The following is a 27,994-nucleotide window of genomic DNA, read 5'->3' on the forward strand; positions in this document are numbered from 1 at the left end:
TATATATATATATATATATATATATATATATATATATATATACAATTATATATGACAGTTCTTCGTTAACACCCACCCACTCCCTCCGAAAAATCTTGGATATGACCCTGGCTGCTTACGTCCGCTATTCCCGTTGGTACAAATTCTTCTGAACCAGCCAAGTTCATTTAAAAGGCCTCCAAGTACCTTTAGGCTGATCCGGAAATTGCCATTTAAAAATGTTACCGAGTTAGCTAACTCATTTAAAACTTCCCGGGCACCAAACCGGAATAACACGCAATTAGCATGTATTGGCAATAACAGGATGTTTCGGGTGACTTTTAGAATTTGCGCGGGAGAAGTTCAGAGATTCCTCTTAAAATTGAAACATTTATTTCAATTTCGCTGTTCTCTCAGAATCATAGACTATGCACAATCACCAACGCTGTTGAGTTTGAACATAAATACAACGCGTTTTCCTTGCAAAGAAAAAATGAGTCTTTGGGTTGATAAGTACAGGCCAAAGCAGCTGCAAAAGCTCGACTACCATACAGATCAAGCTGCTCATTTGAAAAAAATAGTTTGTATTCTCTTTTTCAAGTCTTTATAGCCTAAAAGAGCTCAAGCTCTTACTGTAGACATGCTGTTTTCCTTTGTAGGCTAATCAAAATGCGTTAAGAGTTGCTTACTGATGGGTATTTTTTCTAAAAGTTAGTGATATTGCTGGTATAAATTTGTATATACTTTAGAACAACAAAAATAGAAACTCAAGAGTAAAACCCACAATTACTGTTTAAGATTAGGCTAAGCCTCCTAAGATTAGGCTAACATGAGCAGTCCACCACACAAGGAGACATGTTATATAACAATTCGTAAAATTCTAGGTGATTGACTTCTTGCTGTCTCAGAAAAGGGTTAGGTGAGGAAAATGAAACTTTCAGGGATAGGTCTACAGGCTAAATTATGTCCCGGGAAGGTATTTTGAAGTACCTACCTCCACTCATCTCCCTCTAGAGGGCACTGACCATTGATGACCTTTAGAAATAGCTTATGTGTGTTTTAAAAGTGAAATCTTGCAAAATAGATCTTCTGCTTGAATAAACTACAACAAAATTGTTTTCAGCTTCACAACTTTGCTCAATCTCAATTTTAAGGTTTTAAAGTTATACAAATACATTTCCTAAATTTTGAAAGAAAAAGAAACATTGATATGGTTCAGAATTCTACTCAAATAACAGGAATTGTATTTTCAGAACTAAAGGCAAAGAAAAAGCAACTGGTAACTGAAAATTAAGGTAAAATGTTGTTTTGTGAAAATTTCAATAGGTATAGACCTTTTATGTAGGCACATTTCAGGGTTCTCTAGAGGTAGAAGGAATAGAGGTGGGTACTTTAAAATACTTTCCTGGGACATACTTTAGCCTGTAGACCCATCCCTGAAAGTTTCATTTTTCTAACCTATCCCCTTTCTGAGATAGCAAGAAGTCACTCAACTAGAATTTTACTAAACAATTTTTACTTCATAATATGCACAATAATCCTAGTTAATTTGTTTAGCATCAGAAGAACCTTTATCTTTGCTTCTTTCCTTTTTCCCAGTTTTTCTAAGAAATGCATGGATTTCTTAGAACTATATATTAACAGAGTATATACCCCCATCCTCCTAATGCACAAATATGTATATACTGAGACTAGCATTCTGAATCTTAATATTACCTTCATTTGCATCACAAATGAACTTTACCCACACCTCTAAATATATAATATATTACCTTAGATCCTCCTGTGCTGCCAGAGGCACCCAGGGCAGCCATAAAGAGCCAGCCAATCGTCCTGCATATGTGCTGCAGCCAAAACATCTTTCCAGTGTGGCATTATTGTTCTGTGAATGTTGGACAGGTCCCATCTTGGTAAATTTATGACAGTTCATATTATTGACTTACCTTGATGCCTTTTTTTATGCTCTTTACAAATATAATAATTGCAAATTAAAATTTAAGCACTTTTTGACTTAACCTAAACTAACATTATTATAAATAACTTTGGCACTGAGAAAATGTAGTATTATTTTGTCAGAAATGACCAAGAAAACAGCACTTAGAAAACATAGTATTATTTTGTCAGAAAACAACAGATAACTCATACTTTAATTGAATATTTGTCATTTTTAAGAGCTCAAAAAGTGTTTAAATTTGAATTTGCAATACAAGCAATTATTGTATTTGTAAAGAGCATAAAAAGAAGCATCAAGTGGTGTGTTCACTTTTATAGTAAGGTAATAATATAAACTGTTATAAATTTACCCCATCTATATCTGCAATGCAATTTGTTTTTTGGTCAACCTTTTCTGCAGTTTCCCTGAGGTTGCCATTCCAAGATTGACTGGAGACTGACCACAAGTCAACTTAGATGGAGATTAGACTTTCTAAGAGTGACTGGAGACTGGAGCAGTACTTGGCAAATGCAGATAGAGAAGCAATATTGCAGTGATAACAGAGAAGATACATGTTCACAAAGACAAAATTATTGCTTTGGATAACAATAATGTATATAGGATCAGTAGAAATTTTATTGTCTCTTGGCTTGAAAATCAAGAAATGTGGTTGCAACCAAAATGTTCTGTATGTATGGCATTTTTTTCCTTTCTCTCCATTTTTTTTCCTCCTCAGCTTGCTGGGCACTGGAAAATCATAGAGAACTATATAATGGCTCATCTTAAAGGAAATTGCTACATCTAGTGCTTTTTATAATTAAAAATAAAATAGTTGTAAAATAAAATCAATTTTCACAAAAAAACTGCATTTTTGTACACAAGTTTGATTATAACCATATATGATATAATAATTGAATGCAATATTTATGTATGCTTATCTTTTGACAAGATAATAATATAAGAAATATAATAAAGAACGAACTCAAGCCAATAGTAATTGAAATATTATCATGGATGTAGCTTTAGCTGCATCATAGCTGCAACTTAGTAAGAGGGGAATCATAATTGCAGCTCTAGCTGCAACCTAGAAGAAGTTAAATTACATAAAGATTATAGTAAATAACAACTGAATTATAGTAATCCATAGTAACTGAAACCATAATTGTGGTTGCTGGGGTAAGTGCAACTTACCCCAATATTTATAAATATTATAAAAAAAAACTATCTTGTCAAAAGAGAAATGTGTATAAATATTGCATTCAGTTATTACGTCTTATATGACACAATAAGTGAAACTAATATAAACATTTTCAGGTATTTTTCTAGTTTAAATTAAAATCATTGCTCAAACACCATAAATATTTTTGCAGTGTGCATAATAAACTTAGCAATCCTGAACTGAGAACTAAAATACAAAAAAAAAAAAAATTTAAATTCTACAGAAATAAAGCATAACATTATAGAGATAAACACTTTGGGAGTCAAGCCAAAAAAGTTTGGTTCCAGGAGGCAAGCATAACATTTTCTACTAGAGAGCTGTACAAAATGTAGTTTTTATAAAAAAATTATTTTGTTCTTGAAATTATTTTTGTTTTGTGAAAAGTTTTTAAAAACATCAATTTCATTTAAAATGGTCCATTATACAGCTCTCTATGATTTTCCAGTGCCCAGCTAGCTGAGGAGAAAAAAAGGAAAAAGATGCCATATATGAAGACTATTGTGGCTGAAGCCACTTTTCTTGATTGTCAAGCCAATATATTTCCTTTGTTGTTCAAGCCAAGTGACTGTAAGTTTCCTATATAGGGATTCCATACAAGGTGGTTTTAATAGTGTACTTTTTTTTACCTGATTCTAGTTTTAGGAGTTATGTACTATTTCATTTTTTAATATGGGGCATGATTGTCTCTTCCTAGGTTGCTAGCTACCACTGCATTCTGGATTACATTTCTTAATATTGGACAAGATTGTCTTATACTAGGTTGCTAGTTACTGCTGTAACCCAGATAAATTCACAAGTCAAGTTGTAAGAACCTATCAAAAACAAAACTAATTTTTAGATTGTCAAGTTTTTTTCTAGTTTTTATTAAAAATTAAAATAGTCTCTCAGACACCATAAATATTTTTGCAATTTACAAAGGATGAAGAAACGTGTTATTTCAATAAATTAAGCAATGTAATAAAACAAAGAAACACAAAAACTGAGTTTTTTCGAATACAATTTTGGAAACTATGCTGTTTGACATATTAGTGTGTATGCTAAGGATGACATTGAAGAAACTGAAATCATTTCAAGAATTCTGCTAACTTGGAATGATATTCTTAAATAAAAGGTAGTGAAATTTAAAAATTACGCATATGTTTGGTTATCTGAAACACATTGTTTATTTATTGTTAAGTATTAAATTAATTGAAAGGTTGCTTTCTAGGTATCTTCAGGTGATTTTCCCCATCTGCTTGTCTATGGCCCACCTGGTGCTGGTAAAAAGACTAGAGTGATGTGTATCTTGCGAGAATTGTATGGATCAGGAGTTGAAAAACTAAGGATTGAACATCAAGCATTTACTGTAAGTTGAAATCTTACTGTGTTTAGGCTATTTATGATTACATTTTAAGCAAACCTGTATAATATTCTTGTAAAGTTTATTCTGGTATGTGCTTCCATAAATAGTGCTTCCATAAATGTATATAGCCAACTTTTTATATGAGGAGGATATCAAAAACTTCTTATAAAGTGAAGGAGTCTGAAATTAAGAAACTTTAATGCCCTTTTGAACCAATCTTAATGGAGCCCTTATTCCTTTTGCCCTTCTGTGCAAGCATGAATGCTCATAAAGCTGCTCTATATTTCCCAAAATGGAAATGGATCAAGCTTAACAAATGCTCTGTGTAACTTACCTCTTAGAATGAACTAGAATCTCCAATTCCAAGGCCCCATCAATTTTTGCAGTATGGACACTCAGGGATAGCGATTGCAAGGCAACACGTGACTTTATATCATAAGAAAAAAAATGTATGCTCTTTCTTTGGTTTAATGTTTTCTGTATAATTTAATAACCTAATGAATCAGTTATATGTGCACAAAACAATGAAAAAAAAAATAGACAATCTAAAGACTTCTTTTTATAAATACTTGTATCTACAAAGATTTGTGTTTAAATTGGCTATTGGATGGCCATAAACACTCTCTTGTGGTTACAGACCATCTATTAATTAGTTTTTAATGGTATTTGAAAATATACCTCAACTGCAGCATAAAACTTAGCTCTCAATCCGGTGTACAGCCTACTCTGTTGTAGCCTAAGCTTAAAAAATCTTCATAATATGCCAAGGCTAGACCTAGGCAGTGTCCCTAGACGCTTATTTGTGTCTGTTACCGAGTCTTAGAGCTGTGGACCATCCAACAACGAAGCAGTATTGTTTTGCAAAATATGCACTACACAAAGAACGAAAGAAAGTGTTTGAAGATAGATGCTACTACTATAAATGTATGTATTAATGGGGAATGGGAAAATAAAACACCTATTAATAGAAAGATGGAAAAACTGTTTAAGCTTTTCCATTGTACTAAGGTTACAGGACACCTTTTCATAAGCTTACCACATATGGATCCTGAATGAGAGGATTTCACCAATGTAAACTTCCAAGAAGAAGCACTCTTTGAAGTTCCACACTGAATTGCAGTTTCCAAAACAGCAATAGCAACGCTTTAAGACATTTATAACAAAATTTCTTGTGATATTTACCTTGATTTATCAGCAGTCCACCGAATCAATCGTGCACCAAACCATCTTCTGGACCACAATGTGGTGGTTTTTGTGGATGGTGAAGTCCCCCCTTTTGAAAGAGTGCAGACAGTCTGGTTTTAGAATATCAATTTTGTTCTCTTTTTGCTAGTATCAAAGCTTATTCCAATAGGCAATGCATAGAACACCCCCAAAAAAGTCTTCCTGGACCCTACCCCATATACTACCAAAAGCTTTCAACCTCTTGGCTGGTCAAGCTCACTTTCTCAAAGCTCACATGAGGGGTCAATGAATAACACAATGGTGGAAGTGTCCTTCATTTTCATCATGTCACTATCCATGATGAAAATCACACTGAATTTCAAGAGGTCCTGTCAAGGAGCACCAAAAAAGGGAAAAAGTCTCCCCAATCAAAAATAATTCCCCTCCCCATGGTCCAACTCTTCCCTCACAAAACCTTGGAATATACTTAAAAATCTCTCCAGATATCCTCTTTGAAATAAAAAAAAGATAGCTCTATTAAGGGTTGCAATCTTCAAACTGTTAAAGTCAATGTTCTCTTTAAACATTAACTGTGATGGATCTCTGCTAATAGCCCTCCAAGATTTTAAATCAGCAGATATATTACGGGATTCAAAATCTCTTCATAACATCCCAATAAAATCTCTCTCTTTACCCCAAACCAAAACCCAACTAAAACAGTAGTGTACAACATCCCTCCAGAAATACCTATTCAGGAGCTAAAGGAAGGGCTCTCTGACAGAATTAAATATAAAAAACAAGTTTTTTTTTTAACGGAAAGTAAGGAGCGACATTAAAACTTGAAACGAACAGAAATTACTTCGTATATGAAAGGGGATGCTTCGTCATCAACGCCCTGCTCTTTACGCTAAAGTTTGATTATTTCTCTTAACTTTACTTTTTAAAACAGTAAAAAACTTTAGCGTAAAGAGCGGGGCGTTGATGAGGAAGCATCCCCTTTCATATACGAAGTAATTTCTGTTCGTTTTAAGTTTTAATGTCGCTCCTTACTTTTCGTTAAAAAAACTTGTTTTTTTATATTTAATTTCTGAACGTTTTTGAATCAATGCATGTTTTGATTTTGGCTCTCTGCAGATGAATAATTAAAACGAAATTTGCATATTTATTTTTTTGCTAAATGACTTTCTCATATTTTTGATCGAATGATTTTGAGAAAAAAGAGCGGGGGAGGAGGCCTAGTTGCCCTCCAATTTTTTAATTACTTAAAAAGGCAACTAAAACTTTAATTTTTTACGAATGTTTTTATTAGTAAAATATATACGTAAGTTATAAATTTGCTTACGTATCGAACTTCTGTATTTTCATGTTTTTATTACGTATATGAAGGGGTTCACCCCCTTTTCAGTACCTCGCTTTTTACACTAAAGCTTAAATTTTGTCCCAATTTCTTAAGAATGACCCCTGAATCACAAAAGCCATAGAATAAATAGTTTAAATTACTAAAAATACTTTAGCGTAAAGAGCGAGGTATTAGGAGGAGGTGATTCCATCATATGCGTAATAATTAATGTTCGTTTTAAGTTTTAATGCTTCTCCTTATTTTCAGTTGAAAAAAACTTTTTCATATTTATTTTTTCATTGTTTTTGTTAATAAGTCTAGAAAATCCTGTGCTCCCTTCATGAAAATTTTCTTCCCCCGTGACAAATTCCCCCAAGGAAAGTTCCCCCAACTTATCCCCCTCTTTCCAACCCCTTCCCCCAACCAAAAAATCCCCCTGAAAACGTCTGTACACTTCCTAATAACCATTACTATATGTAAGCACTGGTCAAAGTTTGTAACTTGTGGTCCCCTCCCTCGGGGACTGTGGGGGAGTAAGTCGTCCCCAAAGACATAGTTATAAGGTTTTTGACTATTCTGAATAAAATGCTATCTCAGAATTTTGATCTGGTGACTCTGGGAAAATAATTAGCGTGGGAGGGGCCTAGGTGCTCTCCAATTTTTTTGGTCACTTAAATAGGGCACTAGAATTTTTCATTTCCGTTAGAATGAGCCCTGTCGCTAGATTCTAGGACCACTGGGTCGATACGATCACCCCTGGGAAAAAACAACAACAAATAAACACACATCTGTGATCTGCCTTCTGGCAAAAAATACAAAATTCCACATTTTTGTAGATAGGAGCTTGAAACTTCTACAATAGGGTTCTCAGATACGCTGAATCTGATGGTGTGATTTGTGTTAAGATTCTATGACTCTTAGGGGGTTTTTTCCTCGTATTTTCTAAAATAAGGCAAATTTTCTCAGGCTCGTAACTTTTGATGGGTAAGACTAAACTTGATTAAACTTATATATTTAAAATCAGCATTAAAATGCGATTCTTTTGATGTAGCTATTGATATCAAAATTTTTAGGGTTTTGGTTACTATTGAGCAGGGTCGCTCCTTACTACAGTTTGTTACCACGAACTGTTTGACAGGTAACCCAATCCTAGTTGCTGATGTAACCCAACTGGGTAAACCAGATGCCAATGGCCAAAAGTTAAGCAAGTCTTTCTTATTCACACTAAGAGAAGAAAATAATAACCTGGGCTAGATATTCTTTTTGGACAAATGAAACCTCATAAGCCCTCAAGCCAAAACCTATCCAGTACCAAAAATTTTAAAAACTAGGACACACACAAAACATATGCAGTGAAATATTACAAGTATGCAATAATTGTAAAAGCTTCCACCCCATTTGAATGGCAAATTATAAAAATGATCAGCTAAAATGAATCAACTGCAAAGGCCCCCATAATTCTACCAATAAAACTTTTATGTCCTGCATATAAAAACGAGCACCAACACATAGCAACAGAAAAAGCCATACCTTACCCATTTGCAGCAATGAAAGCAAATGCAGCTCAATCACACCAGTCCAAACACTCTATGAAACCACCCAACACTTTGACCCACAGAATACCCAATCTACCCGAAGCATCAAGTACCCCCCATAAGACTCTTTCCTCAAAACACCCCAGCTCACATTCCTATCAGAGAGAATAGTCAAGGACAAACCATCTAGCCTCTGCAACTAATGATAGAAGATTAGACGGGCCACCCCTCCCAACTAGAAACGAATCAAGAGGATTTTCAGGAATTAATCAAATTATCAACAAAAAGTTAGATGAAAATCCAAATAAAATAACACCTAATATGTGCCTCTTTATACTAAACTCTAATGCAGTCCAGTCAATGAACCTACAACAGCCACAAAAAGCAAAAACTATAAACGAATTGGCAAAATTAAACCTACCTAATCACATGCACATCAAAGTAAAAAAAGATCTTGCTCTACTCCTAGCAAAGCTAAACTTTGATACGCAATATGAAAATTAAAACAACAAAGCAGCATATTTCAATACTTCTGTGGAATGCTAGATCACTTTCAGAGAATAAGTTAAATGAACTTTTATCTTTTATGAATAATAATTCCATTGATATTGCTTGCCTTCAGGAAACCCATTTGGCTAACAACCAACACGCAAAGTCTCCAGGATACAGTATCCCTGAGAAAGGATAGGTCGTCACAGAGATAAGGAGGTAGTGTAGCTATAATAATAAATAATAACATTAAATTTTGTGGTATTAACTTTCCAGATTTTTCAAATGATGTTGATGTAATGTTTGGCTAAATAATACCAAAACATACATATTAAGTCTTTATAACCCTTATGGCCAGACTACAAGGATTTCTTCACTTATATAACTAATTGTAATATGTTAAAAAAAACATAATTATTTGCGGGGATTTCAATGCCCACAGCCTTCTGTGGGGGGATAAGCCAGCAAATACAGCTGGTAAGCTTATTGAAAGCTTGATTTCAAATAATACTGAATTAGTAGTTCCTACCCCTCCAAATCTAAATACATATTTTAACCCCGAAAGTTTGCAAATTCTCAACTATTGACCTTCAAATTGTGTCAATAAATATATTGAATGAAATTTATATAAAGAAAATTGATAATCTCTGCTCTGACCATTTCGCAATAGTTTCCTCTTTAAATGAACCAGCTAAAATTCTGCCATATATCCCTAAATACATCAACACTAAAGCAAATTAGACTATGTTTGAAATAAGCTTAATGATGAAAATCTAAGTTTCACCCAGGAATCACATGCCTCAATTGTAACAGCTGACACACATGCTGAATTTATGACATCTATACTAACAAATACAGCTAATCATGCTATCCCCAAAACAACACCTAGGAAAACAATCCCTAAACAAAACAAAAACATCGGTGTTATGGGCAACCGGCAACACCTTTGAGATTGTACATTCAAAGTTGCAAAAAGCACTTTTCCAATTTGAAAAGTTTTCTCAAAATTCTGATTTACCTATTGCATCCACCAAGTCCAAAATCATGCGATTCCACCAAAAGCGAAATAATTTTAATGTAAGGCTAACTCTAAATGGAATAATTTTTCCAGAGTAAAATCAAATTAATTATCTAGGCCTCATACTTGACCAAAAACTGAATTTCCACCTTCACATCACAAACACAATGAAAAATGCTATAGAAAAACAAGAATAATAAAAAGACTACTAGCCACACCTTGGGGCTGTAATGAGAAAACATTACTCCAATTTTATAAATCACATATAAGACCCCATATTGATAATGGCCTCATAGGTTATGGTGCTTGTGCAAAGACCCATATGCAAAATTAAAACAACACAAAATGATATAATCTATCTCATATTTGGTCTTAGGAAACCAACAAATACTAAGTTTCTGCTTACAGAGAGTGAACTATCACCGATAAATGAAAGAAGAAAATTTCTTCTAATTAATTATCTTACAAAAATGGAAACCAATAACTCTCATACCCTGCATAACTGGTTAAGAAATCCATCTATGTTTAGAGGCATTGCAAATGATTATGCCAATACCCAGAAGAAATTCCCAGTGCCAGTAAAATCGATTGCACCCACATTCCCCCAAACCCCCCTATGGAGCTGGTCAATCCCCATAATAAACACTGATTTTTTCAAAGAGGACTAAAGAACTTGACCCCATTGCTTTTATACAGAAAAAAATTTGCCGAGCTTAATACAATTAAATAAAAAAAAGTTTTTTTTTTAAATGAAAGTAAGGAGCAATATTAAAAGTTAAAACGAACAGAAATTACTCCGCATATGAAAGGGGCTTTTCCTCCTCAACGCCCCGCTCTTTACTCTATAGTTTGACTCTTTCTCTTTTCTACTTACTACTTTTTAAAACAGGAAGAAACTTTAACGTAAAGAGCGGGGCGTTGAGGAGGAAAAGCCCCTTTCATATGCGGAGTAATTTCTGTTCGTTTTAAGTTTTAATGTTGCTCCTTACTTTCATTTAAAAAAACTTGTTTTTTTATTTAATTTATGGACATTTCGAATTAATGCATGTTCTGATCTTGGCTCTCCGCACATAAATAATTAAAACAAAATTGCATATTAATCAATTGCAATTAATCGGAAGATTTTGACAAAAAAGAGTGAGAGAGGAGGCCTAGTTCCCCTCCAATTTTTTATTACTTAAAAAGGCAACTAGAACTTTAATTTTTTACAAACGTTTTCATTGGTAAAAATTATACGTAACTTACGAATTAACTTACGTAACGAACTTCTATATTCGTATGTTTTTATTGCGTATATGAGGGGGTTCAACCCTCGTCAATACCTCGTTCTTTACACCAAAGCTTAAATGTCCCAATTCCTTAAGAATGACCTCTGAATCACAAAGGCCATAGAATAAATAGTTGAAATTACTAAAAATACTTTAGCGTAAAGAATGAGGTATTACGAGGAGGTAAACCCCTCATATGCGTAATAATTTTTGTTCGTATTAAGTTTTAATGCTGCTCCTTACTTTCAGTAGAAAAAACTTTTCATATTTATTTTTTCATTGCTTTTTCAAATAATGCTAGAAAATCCTGCGCCCTCTTCATTGAAATTCTCTTCCCCCATGAGAAATTCCTCCATGGAAATATCCTCCCACGTAACCCCCCCCCCCTCAACTCTCCCCCCTAAACAAAAAAAATCACCCTGAAAACGTCTGTACACTTCCCAGTAACCATTACTATATGTAAACACAGGTCAAATTTTGTAACTTGCAGCCCCTCCCACGGGGACTGCGGGGGAGTAAGTCGTCCCTTAAGACATTGTTATTAGTTTTTTCGACTATGGTGAATAAAATGGCTATCTCAGAATTTTGATTCGGTGACTTTTGGGAAAATATGAGAGTGGGAGGGCGCCTAGGTGCCCTCCAATTTTTTCGGTCACATTAAAAGAGCACTAGAACTTTCAATTTCCGTTAGAATGAGCCCTCTCGCGGCATTCTAGGACCACTCAGTCGATACGATCACCCCTGGGAAAAAAAAAATAAACACGCATCCGTGATCTGTCTTCTGGCAAAAAATGCGAAATTCCACATTTTTGTAGATAGGCGCTTGAAACTTCTACAATAAGGTTCTCTGATACGCTGAATCTGATGATGTGATTTTCGTTAAGATTGTATGACTTTTAGGGGATGTTTCCCCCTATTTTTTTTAAATGAGGCAAATTTTCTCTGGCTCGTAACTTTTGATGTGTATAACTGATCTTGATGAAACTTATATACTTAAAATCAGCATTAAAATGCGATTCTTCTGATGTAACTATTGGTATCAAAATTCTATTTTTTAGAGTTTCGGTTACTATTGAGCCGGGTCGCTCCTTACTACAGTTCGTTACCACGAACTGTTTGATTCGTTACCACGAAGTGTTTGATTACATATAAAAAACATTTTCAAATTTTTGTCATTGGGTCCAAAAGGAACGAGAAAGTGGCAAGTGGAGTGTTTATTCCAACCCATAATATCGCTTTGGGCAAGAGATTGCATGATAACGCGTCTGTAATGTCTGCTGAGTTAAACGCCATAATCATAACATTAGAGTTCTTCACGGATGATGAATTTATGATTGCTAATTCAAAAAATATTATAAATTATTCTGACTCTTTATCAAGCCTAGTGCTGCTTTCTTCAGCTTTTCATTATAAGATGGATATTGACACATTTCATTGTCTTAGGATTATTAATAATCTCGCTTCAAGAGGTATAAGAACTTATTTTCTGTATATTCCAAGCCATTCAGGTATAATTGGTAACCATAAGGCAGATGAAATTGCAAATAATGCTTTAATTATTGACCAGCCAAGTTGGAGACCAATCCCCATTAGAGATATTTACCGCTGGAGACTACCAGAGGTACTGTTAAATAAGAATAATCCAACCCTATCACCTTTCCCCAATAAGCCCCTTTCTAAGATTTACCATGTAATTCGGTCTGGTTCAAATGGGCTAAATTTTCAGGCGTTTTCATATCAGTTCCCTAACTCAAGTGGCGAAGTTCCCTCTTCCCCCCTTTGCAGGTCTTGTAATCTTAAAAATGCAAAATTGACCATTGCCTATTTGAATATAATATGCTGACGTCTGCATAGTATACCCCGCAATGTAAAATGTTAGAATGCTTCAAACACCACAAAATTTCACTATCAGCCAAGAGTCTTGCTTACCATACTTGCACACACAGCACAGAACTCAATATATATATTCCCTTATAATTCAACTCCTAGTATCAAAAGATTTACTGCAAGAAATCTGAGCAGATACAAGATAAATAAGGACAAACCAATGATATCTTAACCAGACTTGCTGCTAAAAGAGAAAGTGAAAAAAGAAGGTGTGCCGAGGAATCACAAGAACAGCAAGAAATCAGGCTTGCTGCTGATAGAGAAAGTAAGAAAAGAAAGCGTGCCGAGGAATCAGAGCAACCTGAAAGTTATCGCCTGGCATTCAGGTACAGCCCAGTCGATGATTATAGCTTGAGTAGATGTGTTCAAATCGGGACTATGTCTAAAATTTGTCCCTATTGCAAGGCCTTGAAATTCGATGGTGAAACAATGGGAACTATGTTGCGCCTCAGGAAAAGTTAAACTTCCTCTATTGGCTGTACCACCAGAGCCATTGAAGACTTTCCTTACTGGAACTACGTCAGAATCTAAGCGTTTTTTGTCACAAATCAGAAAATATAACTCATGTTTCCAAATGACGTCGTTTGGAGCCCAAATCGAAAATCCAGATCAATTTATGTCTACTTTCAAAGTAAAAGGGCAAATTTATCATAGAGCAGGGTCCCTTCGACCATTCTCAGGCGAGAATCATAAATTTTTATAATTGTGCTTCATCAGTGATATAAATTCTGAATTGAATGCACGTTGCGAAATTTCTCCCAACGTTGAAAGAACAATCGTTTCCCAATTGCAACATCTTTTCCACGAAAATAATAATTTAGTGTGTCTGTTCAAAACAGCCATCGATTTGATGCCTACTGATACGCATAAAATTGTTATTTCCGCTGACAAAACGCCTCCTGGCCAACATGTGCGTAGATACAATGCTCCAACTATCGATGAAGTGGCAATCGTTATGGTCGGTGATCAGTTTTTACCTCGAGATATTATTCTTCATAAGCGAAACGCTCAGTTGTTAAGAATTGCTGAAACTCATCGATGCTACGATGCCCTACAATATACTATCATTTTTTGGGATGGAGCCGATGGCTATCACTTTAATATTAAATTGATAAATCCAGCCACTAACAAAGAAATGAATAAGAAATGCAGTGCAATGCATTGTTATTCCTATAGACTAATGATTCGGCAGGATGAAGAAAATTATATTTTAAAATGCCGTAAATTGTTTCACCAATTCGTCGTTGATATGTATGCTAAAAGTGAATCAGAACGTTTGCTATGTATCCGCCTGAATCAGACCAAGCTCCGCTCTGAACAATACATTCATTTGCGAGATGCAGTTATAAATGACGGTAATACCACAAACGTTGGAAGATTAACAATTTTACCTTCGTCATATGCTGGCAGTCCCCGTCATATGCATGAATATGCTCAAGATGCTATTGCGTATGTTCGTCTCTATGGTCGTCCAGATTTATTTATTACATTTACATGTAATCAATCTTGGGACGAGATACTGCAGCCTTTATTTCAAGGACAATCGGCGGTTCATAGACATGACATTACGGCCTGTGTCTTCCGGCAAAAGTTGAAATCACTGATAAACTACATAGTAAATTTTGAAGTGTTTGGGTCAGTGCGATGCTGGATGTACTCAGTGGAATGGCAAAAACGAGGTTTGCCACACGCACATATACTAATCTGTCTACATAAAAAAATTACTTCGAACGAAATTGATGATGTGATTTCCGCTGAAATACCTGATGAAAATGTCGATAAGGGGTTAAGTATTTCCGAATATTCTAAACAATTGTAAAAATAATAAATGGCTAAGTGAAAGAGCGATTCTTGCACCCAAAAATATAGACGTCCACGAAATCAACAATATTGTTTTGACCAAGATTCGAGACCAGGCAGTCCTTTACAAGTCAGTCGACACAGTTTTGGAACCAAATGAAGCGGTTAATTATCCATCTGAATTTTTAAATTCCGTGGATCTTTCAGGGTTTCCACCACACGTGCTACAACTAAAAATAGGCGTACCAATAATACTCTTAAGAAATATCAACCCAACAAAGCTGTGCAATGGCACGTGACTTGCCGTAAAAAAAAAACAATGGAAAACCTAATAGAGTCCACAATCTTGACAGGGCCTTTTGAGGGTGAGGCTGTTCTTATTCCTCGCATTCCCATGATTCCAACTGATCTGCCTTTTCAATTTAAAAGATTGCAATTCCCAATTCGATTAGCATTTGCAATCACCATTAACAAAGCTCAAGGTCAATCATTAGAAAAATATGGTATAGATCTTAATACTGATTGTTTTTCCCATGGACAATTGTACGTTGCATGTTCGAGGGTCGGTAAACCTGACAATCTATTTATATGCAGCGACAATTGGACAGCGAAGAATGTTGTATATTCGCAAGTTTTACGCAGTTAATTTGTATTGTATCTATCTATCTATCTATCTATATAAAACGAGTTGTGTGTATGTATGTTTGTTTGTTTGTAAAAAGAGCGTTTGCATATGACGTCATTATTAGTACATAAGGCTTTGTATATGCACAGACAATGGGAAAGCCAAGAATGTTGTATATTCGCAAGTTTTACGTAGTTTGAAACACATATAAATCTATCTATATTCACAGGTGGGACACAGGGACACAACTACAATGGCGCGTAATCACCATTAACAAAGCTCAAGGTCAATCATTAGAAAAATGTGGTATAGATCTTAATACTGATTGTTTTTCCCATGGACAATTGTACGTTGCATGTTCGAGGGTCGGTAAACCTGACAATCTATTTATATGCAGCGACAATTGGACAGCGAAGAATGTTGTATATTCGCAAGTTTTACGCAGTTAATTTGTATTGTATCTATCTATCTATCTATCTATATAAAAACGAGTTGTGTGTATGTATGTTTGTTTGTTTGTAAAAAGAGCGTTTGCATATGACGTCATTATTAGTACATAAGATTTTGTATATGCACAGACAATGGGAAAGCCAAGAATGTTGTATATTCGCAAGTTTTACGTAGTTTGAAACACATATAAATCTATCTATATTCACAGGTGGGACACAGGGACACAACTACAATGGCGCGTAACGACTTACGCGCGCGGAGGGGCTTGAGGGGGCGCGAAGCGCCACCCATACAGCTAGTATATATATATATATATATATATATATATATATATATATATATATATATATATATATATATATATATATATATATATATATATATATATATATATATATATACTAGCTGTTGGGGTGGCGCTTCGCGCCTCCCCAACACCTAGTTGGTGGGGCGCTTCGCGCCCCCCAACAAGCCCCCCCCCGCGCGTAAGTCGTTACGTGCCATATTAGTTACGCGCCATTGTAGTTGTGTCCCTGTGTCCCACCTGTGAATAGAGATAGATATATATTTATATATATGTTGCATATAAATAGATTGTCAGGTTTACTGACTCTTGAACATGCAACATATAATTGTCCATGGGAAAAACAATCCGTATTCAGATCTATACCTCATTATTCTAATGATGTGTCCCTGTGTCCCGGTCGTCATTTATATTTCCTGTGTCCCGGTGTCTCAGTTTGTAATTTCTCTTTGAGTGTCCCGGTCGTCATTTGTATTCCCTGTGTCCTGGTGTCCTGGTCGTCATTTGTGTCCCGGTCTGTAATTTCTATTCGAACAATCCCTGTGTCCCGGTCGTCATTTATATATCCCGCCTGTGCCCCCGGCGTCCCCGTTGTAGTTGTGTCCCTGTGTCCCGGTTGTCATTTATATTCCCTGTGTCCCGGTCGTGATTTGTGTCCGGGTGTCCCAGTCTGTAATTTCTCTTTGAGGTTCCCGGTCGTCATTTATATTCCCTGTGTCCCGGTCGTCATTTGTGTCCCGGTGTCCCGGTATAGAATTTCATCAGTTGACAAACATGACGTCAGTCGATAAACAACTTCATGACGCATATAGCTCAATCTTTATAATGACGTCAGTCGACAAACATGACGTCAGTCGACACACAAACATGACGTCACTCGACACACACACAGACAACTTATTTTTATATATATAGATAGATAGATAGATGTCCCGGTCGTCATTTGTGTCCCGGTGTCCCGGTATGTAATTTCATCAGTTGACAAACATGACGTCAGTCGACAAACAACTTCATGACGCATACAGCTCAATCCTGATAATGACGTCAGTCGACAAACATGACGTCAGTCGACACACAAACATGACGTCACTCGACACACACACAGACAACTTATTTATATATACATATATATATATATATATATATATATATATATATATATATATATATATATATATATATATATATATATATATATATATATATATATATATATATATATATATATATATATATATATATATATATATATATATATATATATATCTGTTTTCTAGACACCTTCAAACCGAAAGTTGGAAATCGTAACAGTAGCTTCTAACTACCACATTGAAGTGAATCCTAGTGACGTTGGCATTTATGACAGAGTTGTGATTCAAGAATTGATTAAGACAGTAGCTCAAACGCAGCAGTTGAGCGTCACTGGTCAAAGAGAGTTCAAAGGTAGGTTTTAACTTTTTTTTTAGTGTTGTATAAAAAATTTGAACGTTGCTAAATTCATGATTAAAAAAAAATCTCATAAAGTAGACATCCCTAAAGGCATAATTAAGTGTTTTTTATTAGATTAAGCCACCCATGCGCAAGATGAAGAACAGCGTTTCAAATAAAAAGAACTTAAAATAAGAAGAACATATAGAAAGAAAACAACCGATTTTAATAGTACACGAAAGAAGAACCAAATGAATCAAAAGACACCACCCCTTGCTCCCCTAAAAATTGAATAGATACATAAAAAAAATTAGTTGAGGATGAAAACCAATTTTTTTTTACTTTTAAAGAAAAACTTTTAAATTAAACTGATAAGTATTAAAATTCGAATTTTCTATAAGATCATTTGGCAAACATTTCAGACTGTTGGGTATACTTTAAAGCCAAACCCGATCTAACCGTGTTATGGAAAGGGGAAGTTAAATCAGTTTTGGGACTCGTTTCATAGCTGCAAAATTGCTAATTATATAAATGTGTTTCAAAACAAAAAGGCGGGTGTTTTTGCACAAAAAAGACTTGTATACAAAGAAACTGCGATCGTACTTTTTATTGTTAAGTATAACAGCTTTTTAACATATGTCCTTATGCAAGTATTCTCCAATTGTTAGCTCTAGGCTTCGTAAAAATTTTGTGTTTTTGTCAAAATTCTGTTTTTCGTTTATTTGACAAAAATAAAAATAAAGGATCTCTTTTTTTTTATGAAAGCTCTAGACTCGACTGCTCGAGTCTTAGGCCGATCTTCTACTAAATCAGCTGTCAAATTTTTTTTATGATAAATTCCTTTCCAATGTATTCAAATTTAAAAAGTATTCAAATGAAGTCATGAATTAGCTCCAAATAAATGATAAAATCTTTCTCAGTGATCCAGAAATACACATACCATATTAAACCACTGGAAATGGCTACTGCTGTGAACTTCATAAAAAAGTAGATATCTTTGTCAGTATCTCATATTATTTTATTTATTTATCATTTTTCACAAAACTCCTAGTCACCAAAATTATTGTTGGATTTGTGGAATTTATCTCTGGCCTGAGAACCCATACATCCTTCTTCAACAAACTATCTTGGGCGATTAGTTGAAAGGTTTATTGCGATAAAAATAAATTTCACTCAATTAAATAATTTTATCCCTCCATTATGACGCTAATGTCCTCGTAGTGGTTATAGTGACAGAAGTCGGCAAACTTACAGAAGATGCTCAGCATGATACTCTTGAAAACATACTCTTCAACAAACAAGCTTGGGCGATCTCTGTAATTAGTTTAAAGGTTTAATGCGGTAAAAATGAATTTCAGCTGAAAATCTAGAATTAATGTTCTGTCCTTCAGTTATGTAATTATTGTCTTTCATAGTGGTTGTACTGACAGAAGTTGAAAAGCCTACAGAAGATGCTCAGCATGATACTCTTCAACAAACAAGCTTAGGCGATCTCTGTAACTAGTTTAAAGGTTTAATGCGATAAAAATGATTTTCAGCTGAAAATTTAGAATTAATGTTCTGTCCTTCATTTATGACATTATTGTCTTTCGTACTGGTTGTACTGACAGAAGTCGACAAGCTTACAATAGATGCTCAGCATGATACTCTTCAAAACAGACTCTTCAACAAACAAGCTTTGGGCTCTGTAATTAGTTTAAAGGGTTAATGCGGTAAAAATGGATTTCAGCTGAAAATCTAGAATTAATATTGTGTACTTCAGTTATGACATTATTGTCTTTCTTAGTGGTTGTATTGACAGAAGTCGACAAGCTTACAAAAGATGCCCAGCATGCACTACGTCGTACAATGGAAAAGTATATTGCAAGTTGTCGTCTCATACTCATTGCAAACTCTACCTCAAAAGTTATTGGTGCCATTCGAAGTCGGTGTTTGGGAGTTCGAGTTGCAGCTCCATCTAATGATGAAATTATAGGCATTTTGCAGGTTATCTTTTCTGTTTCTCTTATAGTTTATATATATATATATATATATATATATATATATATATATATATATATATATATATATATATATATATATATATATATATATATATATATATATATATATATGTTCTACTATATATATATATATATATATATATATATATATATATATATATATATATATATATATATATATATACATATATATACATATATATAATATATATATACTAGTATTTTACATCCAAATAAATGTAAATCTTTAATTGAAATGCAAATTTTTCGTAAATTTTTAATTCCTATGAAATTCTTGTTAAAGTGCTGAAGATTTCATTAATAATTACAAGCTATACGAGTGTTTACAAGATCAGTAATGGTCTGGAGGAGTACCATACGGCGCCTATCTGGCTCAGTTTCTGGAGAAACGGTTGCCAACCTCAGCGTAGGTGACCATTGTTGACCACAGCATTCTTAACATCCTTTTATAAATAATTGGCTTGTGAAATAAGAGTTTTACGGAAAGCGTCAAATTTCATGGAGGATATTAGTTTGAGTGAATTATTTATTTTACAGAGATAGAGCATATAATTAGTAAGTGCTTGCAATTCTTGACAAAAAATCGTTTAGATAACTTCGAAGACCACACTGCCTTTCCATGACGAAAATATAACAGTTACAATTTTAAATTTGTTCACTGTCGATTAAAAGGTTTGATCCCTATTTTGAACTGTTATATTTTAAAATTCGTTTATTTTTACACATAAATACTCCAAAAACGTAAAAGAGAAGAACAGTTTACTTTTAGGAAGGGAAGAGGTTGCGTTGAACTAACTTCCACCCTCGGAGTAATGTTTGAAGAGTGGTTGAATCATCCGAAACCTTTTGTCCTCAGTTTTGTTGATTACGTACATGGATTTAACTCCACTGATGGACAAAATTTAGTGAAGGTTTTATTCTTGCATGATATTACAATGCATTACTCTCATAACTGATTAGTAATATCCATAATAATAAAATTGCTGCGGTTAAGATAGGGAGTGAAGCTAGTTGTTGGTTCGGTGTGAAATCAACAGTGAAGCAGGGTTGTGTCCTAGTCTTGTTTAAGTGACTGCTTTTGATGGACTTTGTCCTTAGGAATAGAGCAAAAACGTTGGGAGAACACGGTTTCAAATGGAGAGGTAAAACTTCCCTAGACTTAGTTTATGTAGACGATTTCAATATTGTAGATACGAATTTTAGTGAAATGAATAGATTTTCGGGGGGTCTTGAGTGTTCAGGCGGCAAAAATATATTTGAAAATTAACATTACGAAGACTAAGTTGCAGTGACTAGGAATAAAGCAGGGTGAAGAGATGGTGTTAGGGAATGGGAAAATCGATCAAGTGGATAGCTTCACTTAACCTGGGTAGTATTAATAGCAAAGATGTCTGATGCAGTGATGATGAGTAGTCAAGAAGCAGGTCCTTTTTTGCTTTTGAAAAAAGTTTTGAAGGAAACAGGGTCCTTTTTTGCTTTTGAAAAAAGTTTTGAAGAATAGTAATATAATGTTTTGAATCACGATTCGTAAATTGGAAGCCGCGCTACCGACAGTGGTCAAGTATAGCTTTGAAACGTAGATGCTTGAAAAGGTTGGGGAAAATATGCTGAACCAGAAGAATTGTTTAAGTAGGGTTATAGGTACTCGTTTGACTTACCGTGTGTCAAACAAAAAGCTTTAAAAAAAGTTTAGTTCTATCCCAATTCTTGGGGCTATAATGAAATAAAGGTTAAATTATCTTTGCCATATTTTACTGATGAAAGATGATAGATTGCCAAAGATTGAGGCTTTTGGCTGTTCATTTAGGGCCAAACGAAATGAAGATTATCTCTGGGAGGGGGTATAGGCCATAGGGACGGTTTCCAAGAAATTGGAACTTTATGGGGGTGGATAAAGAGCGATACTTTGAATAGATTGGGGTAGCGTGCAACAGCTATATTGTTCTCAAATGGGTTGGTACTGTACTGAGTTATTAGTGGTAGTAATTGTATTAGAAGTGTAAAACAAACTAAAATACTCTTCTAGCTCTATGTGAGCATCAGATTTTCAATCTTTGGGTTATGAATGTGATCTTGCTTCTGGGCTTATTTTTTCGTCGGTAAGAAATAAGTTAATGAAATTATATTTCTTGTAGATAACTTGAAAATTGTAGAAATTCTTGAAAATTTTATTGAAGAATAATTCCATAAACAGATATACAGGTGAATTTGGATTGAATTCAATTTATGATAATTTACTGAGGTCAAATAAAGTAAGTATCACCTCACCTAAGAGCCATGACCTCTGTCCACGTAATATGTCAGATAAATCTAATGAACCGGAACCGAAAAGGTCAAAGAGATTTGCTTCCGCTGTTGCATTAAAAAAAATAAGAGCAATAATCTATATGTAATTAGTTTATTTGGTATTAATTTTGTTTGTTTTTATTGATGTCTTTTAGTTTTACTGCTGATGATGAACACTATATGTGTTTGAAATACCCAGTTAAAATTTTTTATATCTGTTCACTGTCAATTAAAAGGTTTCATCTCTATTTTTGAACTGTTATATTTTCGGTATATTTCTTGTCGAGTAAAAGTTGCATTTATGGAGTAAAAAATAGATATTAACGGTTTGATCTGTACAAACTGAAATATAAGTTAATTAAAAACTAGAAAAAGAAGGGAGATCTTTTCACTTTGTAAATGAGTATTTTCGAAGTAATTGTTTCGGCAAGTATAACATGTCTCATGTCTCACGGTGAGGGGATAATTTGAAAGCTTTTGAGGGGGTTAAGGTGGCTTTGAATTTAGTGTTAAGGTTGGGTGGTAACAAATTCTTCTCTGATCCTTGCAAGAGAGAGTGTACGCTATAGTTTTTTTTTTCTTTTCTTGTCAACAGGGTTCTCTGCCAGTGTATAATAGCCAATATATAATAGAAAGACGATTTGCTTAGCCAGTATGTTTTTGATTTTTATTGGCCTTTTATTGATTTAGGTCTACAATAGGATTTTTCTTCGTTTAAATTTTTTATGTTACTCTTCCCCCATTTTTATTTTTTTATTTTAAGAAATAAATACTTAACGAGCTTAACTTAAATGATTTGATCTCAGGTTAAAGTTACTACGTGGTTTGAAAATAAATTGTAACTAGCTTTTTCTGAAGGATTTAAAAATGAAATATCTGCACATGTACTCAAAATACGGAATAAAAGAACTAAAAGTCTTAAACCAAACAAAAGGTGTTGGGCGGAAAGTGGAGAAATAAAAAAAAAAAATATTAAAGACTAAGCTAATAAAAATGACTCATAAAAAAGAAAGAAAAAGGAAGAATTGGAATAAAAAATTGTAACAAAGCAAAAGAATTTTTAATTTTTAAGGGCTACCTTATCAGAATGATGTGATTATTCATAATGGTTTAGTATATGTCAATTATGGCTTTACTTGCATAATTGTTATATATGAGAGGAAGTTGTATGTTTTGATCTTTTATTATGGCTATTTTTTTTATTATGTAGGGCTCTTAGTAGCCTAAAACGAGGACTAAATTCTATCGAATTAATTCTAGGCTGTATGTAAAAAGGAAGGGTTATCTTTACCTCTATCTTTGGCTGAGAAAATAGCTGAAAAATCTGGTCGTAACCTACGGAGAGCATTGCTAATGTGTGAGGCTTCACGTGTCGCCCAATACCCATTTAAATCAGATCAGGAAGTCTCCGAACCTGATTGGGAGACTTTTTTGAAGGAAACTGGGCAAAAAATTGTCAGAGAACAGTCAGTTCGATGCTTAGTTGAAACTCGTGCAAGACTCTACGAACTCCTCACCCATTGTATCCCACCAGAAGTAATATTCAGGGTAAGTGGTTTATTCTTAGCAATTTAATTGTTTGTTCCTAGAAAAATATTAAAATTGCTTTTTTTAATTTAATGTGTCTTTATTCAATTTCAATTCAATTTATTCAAATAAAAAAAATAAATATAACACCAATAATAATAAAGATCCTGGAAGCGAACTTTTTGAGGACCATAACTACAAAAAAATTGAAAATGAAGAAGAGAAAAAAAAGAGAAAACATGGGTAATTAAAGCAAATTGAATAAGAATTTAGAGAATTATATTATCAAAATTTTAGTACATTGTTATACAGCGTGCGAAAACTTGTGGATAGCTCGACTGGAGGGTATTATATTCCATTGAAGTATAGATTTATAAATGTGGGCGCTGGGCGGAACTTGAGACACACTTGGGGACAATGAAGGAACGGTTGATGAACGGAGACAGAGGCCTTCAGAATTATTAATATTAAAATAAGATAATAATTGAGGAGGAAGATTTTTATGGTAAGCGGAGTATGCAAGGGATAGATTGAATTTTTTGATGATTTGTTTCAAAAGAGATAATAGCAAAATCGGAGTAGAAGTCCTGGGTGGGATATAGTCGGGGCAGCCGAAAAACTGCTTTGACGGCACGGTTTTGGGCAGATTTTAATTTATTGATAACTGAAGGAAAAGTGTTTCCCCAATCAGATCCGCAATATGAGATATATGGGTAAATAAAAGAGTAAAAAAGGGTGACAAGGATATCGGGAGGAATTTCATATGCTTTATTCTAACATTTTCATATGCTAGGATTTTTTCTAGATTTAGGTGCCAAATCATTCAAGGATATTAAAGGACGGGTGTTTTGTTGTTCAATTTGATATATTTTTGCCCTACCTTTTTTTTTCATATAGTAGTACTGTTTCCTGTGCTGAGCACCAAATCTTACAACTATACCAATGTAATGTACGATTGGAAGTGATTTGTCTGTATGGGTAACCTAGGTGATTTGGGAGAAACCATGAAAAAGGTCAAGGACGATTTGTCCTAGTGGTCCTTAGATCTTCCCCTTATAGGGTTGATTTCAAGGCTTAGCCTACTTGTGGGTGTGAAGAACAGACTTACCAATGTTTTGAAGGAGATTGTAACACCGCCTTAGACTTGCTTCTCCCTTTAAAGGTAAAGTTTAATTTGGCGTCAATAGCTCATGTGCAAGTGCGTATACTCACCTCCTTTTGAGGAACTTTATTTCTTTGTGCTTCCTTTGATAGAGTTTTCTCTCCTCGTTGACAAGGTGAAATGATGAACACATACGACCAAGAGGAACACAGCTTGCTTTATTTGTTTAAATGGGGAAACGTCTGTATAATAAATAGCCTCTTTTGGTACTTCAGTCTTCCAGCAACTGTCTGTTTAATGTGGTTGTGTTTATTTTATGAAGCCAAGGTTCAACAGATGCACACAACTTGGACCAGCATAACGTAGGGTAATGTTTAAGTCTTCTCTGACGCCACAGATTATGTTATAGAAAGAATAATTAGTTATTTTTTAATTGACAAAATCCTCAATTATTTGTGTAAATTGGATTTTTCTCGTATTCAGGTTTATACTATCTATTTGGCTGAACTTCTCTTTGGCTAAACCGCGCTTATTGTTTCCATATTTTGCACAAAATTTTCCATCGTGTAAGTGTTGACATTTTATTTGATATAATTTAATCTTAATTCACGTGTGACGAGAGTGACTCAGATGAATTTTACTTACAGCTACACGAACAAAAAGGGTCCCAGGAAGAAATAACGTATTTTTATTTGGAGATTTTCACGCCCAGGTCGGTAGAAATAGTAATCGATGGTATCCTAGCCTAGGTAAATTTGATGTAGGAAAAAGAAACAGTAATGGTTATAGACTCCTGCAATTTTGTAGATATAGCGATCTAGTTATAAAAAATACAGTATCTGGACCTAAAATTCCATATTGTCTTTTATGACCAAGCATGTTATAACCAAAGACGGTATTCACATGATGGTAAGACAGCTAACCTTATTGATTGTGTTATTGTAAAACGAAGACTGGCAGGATCAGTACAAGGTATTAGGATGTATTCATAGCCGTTGCTAGGGAGGAGGCAACCAAGTCACTGCCCTGGGTACCGTATCTGGGGAGAGGGCGTAGCTAGGGGATAGCACACTTTTGATCAAATTTTTTACTTTGCATAGGCTTTATGCTTATATTTGAGTCAGGAGGGGGTGCTGAATTTTTCCTCGGGCACTAACCACGACCAACTCTAGGAACGGCTCTGGGTATAAAGGAATCCTGTTATTGACGTAAAAAGTAAAGATGACCACTTTGTACTATCTTAGGTTAATTTAAAGCGGAAATTTAGGAAGGGTAATTACCTTCAGGGAAGCTATCATGTTGATAAAGTCTAGGATGAGCAACTGAGAGAAAGTTTCAAGAGGCAGTTGGATACTAAACTGGTGAGTTTAAAATTTGATGATGTAGAAGATGGATGGAAATAATTTTAGGAAAATAGTTCGTGAAGTTGCTGATGATGTGGGTGGGAAGAAAGTTAGAAACGCAGCTAGGAGTAATTGTAAAAGTTATTTGAGTGATAGGTCATATGTATATAAGAGGAATGTAAAGAAAGTGGAGAAAGCATTAAAATATTAATTAAGGAGGTGTGAAATGGTGGCCATGGATAAAATTGCCGAATATCTGAAAGATATAGCCAGATGGCATAATAGTAAAATATTGTGCTTGTATGCTAATAAATTGAGAGGGAATTGTCAATCTGGACCTGTCCCAGTTAAAGCTAGGGGCCACAATTAGTAATAAAGAAAGAGTTAAAGAGAAATGGGTAGAACATTCTTAATATGTACTATATCGTAATAGAGTTACAGGGAAAGATACAGAAAAAAGTTTGTGGTACTAGATGTGAAGGAAGATTTACTGTTTGTGTATTAATATATCATTAACATGACAGCACTAAAAAAAAGATTAACAAATAATAAGGCCCCAAATGCTGATAGTTGGATAAATGAGGTTCTTGAATATGGTAGTTCTGAGGTTAGAGATAAGCTACTGAACATTTTGAATATGGTTTTTGAAAATGGGGAACTACCTAGCGATTTTAAGAAAACCCTAGTCAAACCCCTCTATAAGAACGGTGAAAAGGGTGAGTATGGTAATTATAGACGCCTTAGCCTGGTTTCAATAGGTAGTAAATTACTCAGTATGATGATACTTTATAGACTTAGAAATGCTGTAGATAAAGTTATAAGAGAAGAACAGCGTGGTTTTAGGAAGGTTAGATGATGCGTCTACCAAGTTTTCACTCTTAGATTTAATATCGAGAAGTGCCTGAGTCACCAAGCGCCGTCAGTCCTCAGTTATATAGATTATGAGCAAGCACTTGATTCAGTTGATGGAAAAGCTTTAATGAAGGGCCTATCCTTGTTTGGGATAGTCTAGGTCCAGCGTTTTTTCACAGTTGAAAAAATTTAGAAGAATATGAAGATAAGTCTGCGAACCAAGATTATAGTATTAGAAGCTACAGTGATGGCAGTGATTCTAGAGAAACTGCCTAAGGATAGTTTTAGGTATCCGACTGACTGACCGTATCGCAAACATTAAGCTGTATGGAAAATTTAGTTCAATCCTGCTTTGTAGGGCTATATTAAGAAAAAGGTTGAGATGGCTAGGGTGCGTTCGGCAGATTAAGGATGACAGATTTCCAACGAATGACGTCTTAAGTCAACCGTCGAGGTTACCGAATGGCAGGTCGTCCCCGAATGGGGTGGGAGGATGTCGTAAGGAAAGATTTAAAGAGAATGGGAATTTCCTTGGAGGGTGTAAAGGGGAGATTTTGAATATTTTGGGATGGAGAAGGAGCGCGCGTAACTGTGTTGGCCTCAGGCGGTTTAGTATTGCAGTGAGTTCTTGTTACTACTTGTGTTACTATTTCTAAACGAGTTCCATTAAGGAATGGATTTTAAATGTTTATCTAGTATGTGTGTGAAAAAGGAATGCATATTTTAGGGTCTGTTGAAAGAAATGGTGTCGAGTTGCGATAATCAACTAAAATGTCAAGTCGTCGAGCTGGCTGCAACGTATGAGCACAGACTTCGAAAAGGAAGTAAAGTTGTGTTTCATCTCGAAGCTTTTGTGGCCAAATTTATGTCTATTTACGCTCATTTCATAGAAGCAGGTTTTGCTGATGCCGATTTTGACGAAGAAGATTAAATGTTAAATTTTGAGCTACTTCATTATAGAATAAATCTTTTGTATGTTGTAACCTTGTTTATTCATGAAGTGCATGTATTTTGATAAAACAGTCTTTTAGAAAAGTCATCTATAGACTGTATGATATTTGACCATACGGGTCTACCCCC

The 27,994-nt window shown here is 34.6% G+C and overlaps 1 protein-coding gene across 1 annotated transcript; it reads left to right on the top strand.

The window, feature by feature from the left end:
* The first annotated feature begins 336 nt into the window (after positions 1–336).
* Positions 337–27,897, top strand: LOC136036271 (replication factor C subunit 3-like). The gene is made up of 6 exons (XM_065718411.1): positions 337–559; positions 4,339–4,476; positions 17,630–17,795; positions 19,567–19,766; positions 23,351–23,638; positions 27,642–27,897. Exons 1-6 carry the CDS (start codon positions 473–475, stop codon positions 27,843–27,845), a joined length of 1,083 nt encoding a protein of 360 aa, XP_065574483.1. The 5' UTR covers positions 337–472; the 3' UTR covers positions 27,846–27,897.
* The last annotated feature ends 97 nt before the right edge of the window (positions 27,898–27,994 follow it).

Source organism: Artemia franciscana, chromosome 15, assembly GCF_032884065.1.
Source record: "Artemia franciscana chromosome 15, ASM3288406v1, whole genome shotgun sequence".
NCBI lineage: Eukaryota > Metazoa > Arthropoda > Branchiopoda > Anostraca > Artemiidae > Artemia > Artemia franciscana.

Coding starts and splice junctions, on each gene's coding strand:
- LOC136036271 (XM_065718411.1), top strand. CDS start 473: ATGAGTCTTTGGGTTGATAAGTACAGGCCAAAGCAGCTGCAAAAGCTC. Junction 560..4,338: donor CTGCTCATTTGAAAAAAATA/GTTTGTATTCTC, acceptor GTTGCTTTCTAG/GTATCTTCAGGTGATTTTCC. Junction 4,477..17,629: donor TTGAACATCAAGCATTTACT/GTAAGTTGAAAT, acceptor TCTGTTTTCTAG/ACACCTTCAAACCGAAAGTT.